This window comes from Bombus fervidus, chromosome 8, assembly GCF_041682495.2.
Source record: "Bombus fervidus isolate BK054 chromosome 8, iyBomFerv1, whole genome shotgun sequence".
Classification (NCBI taxonomy): domain Eukaryota; kingdom Metazoa; phylum Arthropoda; class Insecta; order Hymenoptera; family Apidae; genus Bombus; species Bombus fervidus.
Genome location: NC_091524.1, coordinates 4,488,248 through 4,499,971, shown reverse-complemented (window position 1 = coordinate 4,499,971; position 11,724 = coordinate 4,488,248). Strand labels below are relative to the sequence as shown.

The window sequence follows — 11,724 nt, the reverse complement described above, 5'->3', positions numbered from 1 at the left end:
GTCTTGAAGAAGATAAAACGGCCGCTTTATCGACTTCATTCTACGGTCCACAGTTTATGCCCATTCTACCATTTTAATAAATACTTCATAGCACGTTTGTGTATTTCGTTCTTTGCCTTGTCCATTTTTCTCTGTTTCATTTCCTTTTCTTTTTGCAACACAACAAATACATTTAATTTTTATCAATAACATTATCAACATGTAGCTTGCAACATTGTTCTTCACGTTTCTTAAGAATAATAACAAAGTTAATTTTATTTAATTAATTAAAAAATAAAATTAATTAAAGAACAAGTATAATAAAAAATCTTATCAATTATCAGGTTAATATATATGTAAGTGAAGTGTCGTAGAACATATACATTATATAAATATAAATCTCTGATAACAATTCATTTTCGTATCTGAGGAATCGCAGAAAATACCCTACAACAGAAGATTTGATAAGGGAGACTGTTCATGGCCTATACAAATGTTTCATTTTGAAGAAATGTTCTCACTTGATCTGAGCTCATTTTAACGCAAATAAAACGATCGATAAAGATGCTTAAACTGTCAGCACGGTGTCGAAAGTAGTCTACGCTTAGCCTAATCTAGCTAACTAGATTAAGATCACAATTTCCTCTTGATTTTATCTCATTTTATCTCTTCAAAAAATCGGTCATCCTTTCATGTTAGCCAAATTGAATGCAAAGGAAACATTGTAAAGCTTCTTAAAAATCCCATCTTCTTCTTCCACTTCTTCTTTAGAAATATGAGCCACGTGCTCATGCTCGAGACGGTTATGGGCAGTAGATGAAAAGATATTTCCCCATCTAGAAGAGAAACGAATAGAAGAACCGAGTAGAAAAGATTATGGAGTAGTTACCTCGCGTTTTGCCTTCTTCGCCAGATCGACGTCCGACTTTTTCGTCCTCAGAGCAGATTTTACTGGATTCCGCGGGTTAGCACGCACCCAATGGCTTTTATTTTATTCACGGTCAACTGCAGACCACTGGAAGCTTCACCTACCGAGTCCCGTGCCGCTTGCGAATCTGGAAGAGATTTAAAGACTTTTCACTCGCGGTTAAAGCCGTATTTGTGGCCAAATCGACCTGAAAAGTCCGAACCTCTTCGCCGAATATGATGGGTCAGCACCGGTCGATCAGCTTGAATGCCTGCTTGATCTAGATCGACCCTTGATCCCGAAACGTGGATTCCTAAGTTCTCTTCAACTACGTGAACCGCTTTTTTCGGCGGTCTACGGAATTTCGTTTCTTCAGCGTATATTCTAACCACAATGGAAATGAAGAGCCTCGATTGATCGTCTAAAAGGCCGTGACTGCAAAAAAGGGAGTAGAAAACTGTGTTGAATTCTGATGTATCGGGGGGCTTCTCAAACCTTTCGTTGGATTCGAGCGACCTATTTCGATTTCAAAGCTCAGTAGTTTGTTCGTATTAATGACAAACTTTCTTCTTTTTCGTTTTCTTTTTTTTTTTTTTTTTAATTGACAATAGAAGAAACTTAGAACTAACTCACCTTTTCAACTTTGAGCCTTTATGGTGTATGGTTATCTCGTTCACCATATTTTCTACTGAACATTTACCTATGAGAATATTTGAAAGGTATGATACACAGTGAATCAATGACACGGTTATTATAATATTTCGACTTACGTTTCTCACGAAATTCCTACTTGTTTTGATTGACTAACATAAGTAGGATCTGGGGAGTACTTCGGTTCCAATTTTCAGAAACATTCTGGATTTCCAATCATTTTAACGTCAAAGTTTGTTCGAGAGACTATCTTCCTTTATCTCCTCGAAATTTTGTTTGCAGTATCGTCGCTGGCAGGATATCGTGCTACAAAGCGTGTCTTATCCTTTTGTACCACCTAATGATTCGTGCACAGTTCACGAATGGAATGATCTCTGTAATGAACTAACCAAATTGCTGTATGCCAAGTGTCGTAGCGTTACAAAGGCGATCGTCGTAGTTTAGAGTTACCTTTCTGACACCGGTGTAACGAGGTTGCAAGGTAATTGGTCCGTTTTCGCTACGACTACAGAAACTGATGGCGAGTTCAACACTCCCTTTCAAAGTCCTCGTGGCCAATTTATGTATACGGAATTTGAAGTTCTGTTTTTTGAATATTTAGAAACTTATATATTATATTACTTATATTTATATATCTAGGAACTATTTAAAAATTGAAAATCGGAATATTTGATAATTATGTAATAAATACCTGTGATAGGTGAAGTTTCAAAGTTGTAGTGTTTGGTAACAGCCTTGGAAGAGTCCGAAGTTCCACGTAGAGCTCGCAATGCAAACTAAAGACATCAAATGACGATTAGCACCATAAAATTCGCCCCATACACGATGTCTATTATTCACAGCTGTCAGCGCGTTATTAAACTACCATTACGTACCGTTGACGCTGTCCATTCTTACATCACGTCGGCAAAGTCATTTGTTCCACGCGAATTAGCTTAAGCGCAATCATCGACGGTAACATACAGTTTCTTTCGTGTTTTGCTTTGCAGATGCGGTAAATACGAAAACAAATATACATACACGAGGATGAAGATTTCGTTGACACGCGATGTCATTAACTAACGTTAAACGAGCCATTTCGACTCGAACGTTGAACTTTCTAACGAGTGGACGACTCTTGACAAATCCATCGTTAGCAAAGCGTAGCCGAACGATCGGTAAACGATGGCTGCAGCAACAGGCGGTCGATTCGGAATTTAGTGTTTCGTTGGAACCTGCCTCCTTTAACATTCCGACGGAAACGAGGAACATAAAAAAAGGGAATCAACTTCAGCTCGACTCTTAGAAGAGTATTTAGATAAGATAATTAGAGAATTACAGAAGGGATTGAATCGTTAGACTAAATACTTAATCTTATCATACTCGGTGGCAATGTCTTGATAGCAATCGGTTTTTAGATTCTTGCTTCCTTTGATTTCTTTATATCTATGCAGAGATCTTTCTTTGTTCCAAGACTAGAACTAGGCAAATAATTTTGATTGCACCAAATCATGATCAGATGCTCAATTTGTCTAAGAGATTCAAAGTTCAATTGAAGTTCGTTGTCTTTACTCGTTATTCAACGCTGTTGATATAGAGTTATTTACTTTAGCGAGGAATGGAACGATCGCTAAAGAGGGTGATTTAAGGGATGATCGAAGGAAATAATCAAGAGTGAGTTTTAAATACTGATGCTTTATTTTATATAAAGTATTGTATAAATGTATAAACGCTATAAATATGTGGTATCTATCTATGGTGGTGGTGGGGTGCTAGTCGTGATCGCAAAGAAAGGGTATGACGAGGGCGGGCGGGGTCGGGGGCCGGCAGCGGCGCGCCATCTATTTACATTCATTCACTCACGGGAAGGGCTGACCTACCATAATCTACCGGTCTCTCTCTTTCACTAACATATAACACGATTATATAATATATGTGTAGTGTGTGTATATATACGAGTACACATATAGCAATAGTGTGTGTGCGCGCGTGTGGCAATGTGTTCATATATATATATACGCGAAGGAAGTAGTAGTAATAGTATGTATACATGTATATATATATAAAGAGAAAACATATATGCGCATGGACGAGTAATGTAATAATAATATGTATGCTTGAGTGCGGCAGTGAGTATAACAACTTGTGAGATCGTGACGCGATCATATGATCGTGCACGGCTCATCGGAAGAGAGAGAAAAAAAGACAGAGTAGTAAATATGTGTGAAGAGCGGCGGCCTTACGGATGGTGGAAGACGTAAGAGAGAAAAAAAATACAAAGAGAGTACTGCCGGAGCAACGGTGGGTGTTCAGAAAACAGAACAGACCCAGTTGGTCCAACGACGAAGCGCCAAAGCTTGTCCACTTGCTGGGTCCATGACGGAGCAGCCGGGTTCAACGTGCTTGCGTTGACTCTGTGTTCTGGCGCGGTGGTTCAGGTGACGTCAACTAGAAAACTTGGACGTGGCTTGATGCGTTGCCGATCGTATGATACGGGCTCGTCGTGTAGATCGCGACCAAGATGTCCAGATGTCGCGGTGTTGTTGCAACCGTGGCTGGCAATCACGGCTTCGTTCGACTTCCTCCGTCGCGTTACGCGGATTTGATGAAAGAAGAAATTGACTAAATTTTACCCGTGCCTCGTCTTACGATGGGGACGAGTCGCGTTGTCGACGAGATGGGGATGAGACGAGACGAGAACCGCGGATCACGAATGGCCGTGGCCACGGTGTGCACTTTACCGAGATCTGAACCCGTGATCCTTGATGGCTGAGACCAGCGTGCCGAGCTTTCAACTCGCGCTTTTCACCGTGTTTCGATATATACCGACTGGATTTGTGATTAGAATATTCTGACTATATACCGACTACACCACTAACGCCGGCGCTATAACCATGTTCCTAGATTGGACGAAGCTTTGGGAAGAAGACGTTGAGCGCGTTTGAGGATCGTTTGAGACCGGTAAGTGACTGTGGTGGGTATGCCGCCGTCGCCGAGCCGAGATCGCTGGGGCTTTAGAACGTCTAGTACTTGCCAAGTGCCGCGGGGATGATAGCTCCGTGAGAGCCGAGTCCAGCGTGGATGGCGCCAGATGGTCCGTTGATCACAGCAACACCACCGTCGTGTCCGCCAATTCCAGCGCCGATTCCGGCACCACCACCCACAACAGCGATGGCACCTGAAAATACCAAACAGCTTGGTAAAATATATGTTCCAACTCCTTCGCTCCTTTATCATATATCAATGTTGCTTCTTAATGTCGATCATTCGACCGGAATACAGACCAGCACCACCGAGTCCGAGTCCAGCACCACCGAGACCACCAGGCGCAGCAGCGGCGGCAGAGCCAGAGCTACCGTCGTCACCGTTGATGTTGCCACTGCCAGCATAGAAGGATACAACTCCCACAGATGGTCCTACCAAGTTAGCACTACCCTGGGATGGTCCAATGAGGGTGGAGGTACCAGCAGAAGCACCCACGGAGGTGAATGGACCAGTAGCAGGTCCTACGAGACCAGCTGGGCCGGTACGAGGTCCACCAACGTTCTTGGCACCTTCTTGGGGTCCTACGCTGTCAGATGGTCCACTCTGGGGTCCAACGTTAGCCTTGGGTCCTTCAGCGGGTCCAATGTCAGCCCTGCCTCCGATCACTCCTGCTCGACAGAATAAAAGGAATCCCGGTGAACGACTGTCCCTCTCGTGGTAATTCTTCTTTATATTCAATTCCACGACGAGTTACGCACCACCAGAGACAATTTGTTGAACACCAGCAGCACCAGCTGCCGCCGCGGATCCAGCGGCATAGCTGGCACCGAGAGCTGAGGATCCCAAGCTGGACGCTCCCTCTTGGAGAGATCTCGCGCTACCAGCACCTGCTGCAAGTCCACCGGAGAGACTAGCACCTCCGCCGACTAGGCCAACTCCAGCAATGCCTCCTCCAAGACCAACTCCGAGGCCTCCACCAACTCCAAGGCCGCCAACGCCATGACCTCCAGCAAGAGCAATGCCAGGTCCATGTGCGATTCCGGCACGGGCCGTTGCTACTGCTAGACAGGCGAACACAACCTGCGACCAGGTAAGTTCCGGTCAGTATCGCTTGCTTCTCGTTATACGACCAATTTGTTTCGAAGCTATTGTTCGTTTCGTAGCGTTACATTATGTGTCTATGTATGTAAGTTCGTGAAAGGTGTACTCGTGGCACGGCAATATCGCGAAGTGAAATCAGCGAGGAAGAAAAAACGAAAACGAACGAAGACGAACTATCCTCAGCGCCGGTTTACGGAAGCAACGTTCGACTATCGCCGTGAATTCAGACTCTCATTGACTTGGCACCGATTACCACGTGCCCCGTTGTAACATAACCGCGGCTTTCACTTTCGATACTCGCTACACGGTTATAGACTGGCCGCGCGCGCGGCGTTCCGCGGCATCGGGAAACGATTCTCGGCACCTGGGAAACGTCGTCCCTCAACGCGATCGCCTTTAAAGCGTGAAAGCTACGATGTGACTGGTTTTTGCCTCGTTTAATATCAAAGTCCGAAGAAACGATAACCGGATGGAAGTCGAGCATGAAATTTCGCAACGTTCTACGTCCGTCGATATCGTAACGACTGTTGTTGAGGAAAATGCAAACTCGAGACATAGTGTTGTAACGTTTCGCAATTCGTAATAATACCGAACCTTCCTCGAAAGTTCTCCGTTATCTACGATGAATTCTTTTGACCACGCTTGAAGTAAATATTAGAGAAAGAAATTTCTTTTTAGTTCCATTTCACAAAAGAAAAACCGACCTGTTCGCGTTTTATGCAATCACGTATTATTCTAACGTAATCCGTGTAATGCGAATTGGCATTCGTAATTGATCGACGAGCAATGTCTCCTGGAAATCGCGAGTTACAAACACGTTGAACAGATGCTACTTCTTTCTAGAAATCCGCCGAAGGCGCAATTTCGAGTTAACGCGAACCGATTATTTCCCTCGGCCATTTTTCTTACCATTACTAGAAACGACCGGTTCTCGAGCATCGTACCGCGAATCGATCAGGACCGTAGCTTCGAAACGAGGAGAAAATCAAGTGAAACAGGCTGAGAAGAGATGGAAAACTCGACCGTTTAAGTCGACAAAAAAAGAACGCGTTTACGTGCGTGTGACGGAAGTTGGAAAATCGGTTGGACGACGCGTCACGCCCAGGCTCTCACGAGTGTTGCACTTAAACGAGTGCACCGTTGCCCTGCCATTATGCATATCTAACGACTTCGCGAAACTTTCACATCCCGTTTACATGGAACCGTGGCAATCCGTGTGACGTGGTCGACCGAGCGTTCTCGCGACCCAGCGATCGGAAAACGACCGAACCCGATGTGTTGTTTCGAAAGCGAACCGGTACTTTGCATAGATCGTTTACGATCGTTCGAGATTTATGAAATCGCGTCGGCGAGAATCGTTAGAGCTAGTTACTTCTACGAATTAATCGCAGGGAACTTAATTGCGTTCGAAGAAACGACGCGCAACCAGTAGAGTTAATGAGAATCGATCGAGCTAATTTGGATTCGCTTTCAGGTTAAAAATCGAACGATGGATAAGGTAGGCAAACCGAGAAGGAAATCGGCGAGCCGAGAGAACGATGACGAACGGTATTCGTGAATGAAGATGCACCGAGAATAAAACCGGTCGCTGGTTCGGTTGCTCGCTGAATGACGATGATACTATTACAACCGGTTCCACGGTCAGTGTACCGTACAACGAGACTTCTTGCCGCATGAATGGAGCGCGTAAGAAGGGCAAAGTCGATTCGTGTACTCTGGTACCACGGAGCAAGCAGGACGAGCCGTGACATTGAACGTCGTCAGTTTGGTGCCACGAAGTCTAACTGCAAGCGAGGAGCTTTCGAACTTCGACTTTCCACGGATTTCGATTGGCTTACGGATGAAAGGTTCCAATTAAAGCGATTTATCGTTGACTCTATACCGCTGCCACCGATGTCATGAATAATGTCTCGGGTAAAGAGCAGTGCTCGAGAGCGTGCTCGTGAGTCCCAAGCGGTTTATTCTAGCGAATCGATTCGAGAAAATGAAGCAAAAGGAAAATTTAGATGCAGACGGACCGCGAAATCTTGTGAATAGGAAATATCTCGTTAAACAGCTACTTTACGTACAAACACTAGATGGATCGAATTCAAAACCGCGAGTTGTATAGAAAATTCGCTGATTAACTCGAAGGAAGGTGCGAGTAGACCGAGAACACGATCCGAAATATTATATCGAAGAGAACCGCGAACAACTCGATCGAAGAACTCGAACCCGATACTCGGATAATCGATCGAACACCCCACGAAAATCACCAACCCCGTGGTAGATACTCACAAAGGCCTTCATGTTTGGTGTGTGTATGGTGGGCTAGTAGTCCGGTGAATGACTGACTTGGGCCGGGCCGGCGGGCCTTATATACGCCTAACTCTACTCTGGCTACGCTCCACAATCACCATCCTTTCGAAAGCAAGGCGCTCCACCACCCTCCCCCCAGAAAAACTATAATCCACGTCGTACCAGCGGCCAGCATAGACCGAAGGTAGTCCCACCAGCTGGTTTAGGGACAGGCAGGGGGGTTCCCCCTTGCCACCTCGCCGATACAGAGGTTGCACGTTGTAGGTTGTTTGCGGGTATTCCACGGGCTTCGTCCATGTCTAACGGCCGAGAGAGCAGCCTCCTACTCCACCCGCCCCACCATCTTGGCCTACACACTCGGCATCCACACGCCAGGCCACACCAAGTGCAACACCAGGCACCACCCGGGTTACCTGGTCACCTACGATATCTAACTCTCTCGTGTCCAGGCGTGGTGCACGACGTATATCACAGATCGCGCTAACGAAACAGCTCAACGCTGACTTACACGACGAGATCGTTCGGTGCAATTGCTGACTTCTTTCCGGTCATATACAAGGCACAGGTGCAATAGGGATGATTCATTAGCAATAATGCTCTAACAATGATGACCCTTTTGGGAGACTAACAGCTGGGCTCTGTTCGTAATAATTTACTAATAATATTAGTGAATCGACAGGTGACATGTTGTGCATTCCACTATTTTGTATATTGCGCGATTTCTAATTTGTAAAATTCCGTAAGACCGATAGCTTGGATTATTTTGTCATCGAACTTTTACTGGGTATTTGATAGCTTATGACTAATTAATTTGACTAATAATATTAGTTGTATAGTACAAGAAAGTCCTGATAGAAGGTCCACGCAAGATCATTTTTCTCAATTGCGCTGCTTGTTTCATGGATATATCGATATCAATTTAATCGATACATTTCATCATTCTGTTAGATACATACGTATGCTTTGATCCTTTCATGGTAAAGATTGGAATTATTTTCGCTCATGGAAGATTACTTGCATGGGCTATTTGAGAGTAGTAAATTTGACAAGAAAGTTTCGGATGACGCAATTGGAAAGTAGTATGATGTATATTTGTCGTTGAGGAAAGTCAGATCGATCAGCTGTTCTGTACATTACAGCATAAGCATCCATCTTTTACAGCGCAGTTTGAACGTTATAATGACAACACAGGGATACTAAAAAGCATGGGCTGACTACGTGCTCTGGAAAGCGAGCAGGCATTCCGTTAACATAGTCGCAGGAAGTTTCGATTGCAAAAGCGAGCACGGATTTAGCCCTGAAACGCATGCAATTTCTCACGATCTCTCGTTCAGAGTAAAAGCGCAATATTGCTGCGCGAAGATCGTCTCGAATTGAAATTCGCGAACGTGATCATCCAGCAAGGGCGAGGATGGCATCCGATAATTGTCTTGGAGCACGAGTGGCTATTAAACGGGAGGAGTTTCATCGTTTTTGCAAATGGAAAAGATAAGAAAGGGCAGAAAATCAGAAAGAAAGGCGAGAAGGTGGAGAATAGCAGATCTAAGAATGGTGACGCGTCGACTCGAGATTATGACCTGCTCGTTACGTGGAGACAAGGAGCCTCGCTCGCATCGAAAAGGAGTTTCACGTTAGTGGCAAACGTGAAACTCTTTAAAGAGTTGAAATTATGGGCCGTTGAATGGCCTTAAGAAACCTGGATTCTTTTCTAAATAGATTGCCTGCCGTCGTGCGCCGCCGTCGCTTGTTACTTATTACCTCAACCTACTAATTCCAGCTGCCACGGTGCATAATGCGAGAATCTGGAAATAAGATCGAGCCCGTGAGGGTTGCCTTCCATTATGCTCGGTGATTTTGAATTACGTCAATGACCCGTTTTAGACGAACTTCGCGAGCGAATTTAACCACGACAATTTAAGCTTTTCGTTAGCGTTAAATACTTTATCTCGTATATCTTCGTTAGAACGAATATTTCGAGTCTGTTGTATTTGCATCACGCAAATCTATACATTTATTTATTTGGCTTTCCGTCCACCGAATTCCGGACTGAAAGAATTCGATATTAGATATATTCCAATATTTATGGACTTATTGTTCTTATCTTTACTTTGTAATATTAACGAATAATAGTAGAAAACCGTTAAGCCGGCCGTTAAAACGAGCAATATCGGCATTCGTTTAATTATAGGATGAAATTCAGCTCGTAAAAGTGGCCCATTGTCGGCCTGTATAGTTTTCATGCAATTTTAACGACGTAATTCTGCGACGCTCGTCTGGATCATCCGGTGGCATCGATCCCATGTTCAGTGTTACCGAACAAAGAGAAGACTTCTCTTGGTCTGGCTTCTATCTAGAAGTTCCCTGCGATATATTTACAAAGATAACATTATGCCGGTCTTCTCGCGAGCCCGATCTACATAATTGTGCAACCGTTGATCAGCAATCCCACCGCTGTTTACCAAAGAAAAATCGCTTGTCTCTGCCATTGTTGATGAAACGCCATCACAATGGAACGGTGGTTCGATAAGCAACTTTCCTTGGGTCGTATGTTATTACGCCTTCTCATCACGATTCAATGTTAACGGAGGAATTGGATTAAGATAAAAGGAAAAATAAACATCATACTTGTGTAGGAAAATGGGTAAAACAGAGGAGAAGAGAGGAGAAAATGAAAATGAAAAAAGGAAACGAGGGACGATCCTGGGAAAATGGCGAACACAGGATGACTTAATCTCGCCGTTGAGGAAGGTTAGGACGCGAGGCTAATTAAATGAAATCTAATTAAAGCCTGGTTTCGGAATGATTCCTCGGCCGTACGTATTACGGCCGGCTAGTTTCCCGGCTCGCACGAAGTGAAAGCTATTATATTATTTGGCGTCCGCGAAAAATCTGCCGGTCTACCGCGAAAGTGGCCCGCACGCCGTATCTTTTCTCGTCAGCCCTGACCGGTTTCGAATATATAAAAGCGATACGGCTGCTGGCTGTCAGCTCTTTCTTGACCACCCTCGAAACGGTAGCCTGATCGATTGCCCTGCCGCTAAGTTAATTAGACAGGCGTGTCTGCCATTATTTCCTCTCTTAACAGTCGATCGGTTCATTTGTCGATCGATAGATCTTTGCAGACCTGTTCCGATCATCCTGTAGATATAAATCGTGTTCCGATCGTGCTCTAAACGTCATCGAGAGTTATGCAATCGCGAAAAATAGCGCAGTATATAGCCGAAGGATAAAGGAAGAAAGTCAGGTGGACAGAAAATCGCGCGATCGGTTAGATTATTTAACGAACGGTGCACTATTGTGCAATCGTTCGTTTTTCTTTCGTTCACGGTGTTACGGTTGAGTAATAACGTTCGCAGTCTATTAATTGTACGTTTATTGGAACCTTTACGTTCCATCACGATCAAGAGAAAGACACGTAGTTTCTGACCTCGTTTCGGAATTTATCCGGCGTTTTTCGTCGAATCGATATCCATTTGCCTAGAATCGATCGACGATCGATTATCTGAACACACCAGATCGCGCGCCTACGTTCCTCTGATAAAGCCACTTTCTCGAATCCCGTGAATCGAATCGAAACTAAACTACGCGTTCCTTTAGCAAGGCACACTATCCTGTCGCTGTTCGCCTCTCGAACGAGGACAAATATCCAATCTATTGGACATTTATATCCATAGAACGGCAATGTTCCTTTTCTCAGGTGTCGTTACCGTGTACGAGCGCGCTCGTGTAACTAATAACAACCAGATTCTAGTCGATTCCATTAATACGGCTGCTATTTCCTCTTCATTCGCGAGTTTCCACGTAAAAATCGGCTTTCGTGCGAT

General features: G+C 44.4%; 1 protein-coding gene across 1 annotated transcript; it reads right to left on the bottom strand.

Moving 5' to 3' along the window:
* Positions 1-3,191: 3,191 nt before the first annotated feature.
* On the bottom strand, positions 3,192-7,965 carry Apd-3l (apidermin 3 like). Its single transcript, XM_072008623.1, has 4 exons — positions 7,880-7,965; positions 5,260-5,581; positions 4,801-5,169; positions 3,192-4,694 (listed from the first exon to the last, which is right to left on the bottom strand). Exons 1-4 carry the CDS (start codon positions 7,889-7,891, stop codon positions 4,540-4,542), a joined length of 858 nt encoding a protein of 285 aa, XP_071864724.1. The 5' UTR covers positions 7,892-7,965; the 3' UTR covers positions 3,192-4,539.
* Positions 7,966-11,724: the final 3,759 nt, after the last annotated feature.

Excerpts from the sequence above, each read along its gene's own strand:
- Apd-3l (XM_072008623.1), bottom strand. Across the intron at positions 5,170-5,259 it reads TCAACAAATTGTCTCTGGTG|GAGTGATCGGAGGCAGGGCT; the intron begins GTGCGTAACTCG and ends TCTGTCGAGCAG. Across the intron at positions 4,695-4,800 it reads ACTCGGACTCGGTGGTGCTG|GTGCCATCGCTGTTGTGGGT; the intron begins GTCTGTATTCCG and ends TGGTATTTTCAG.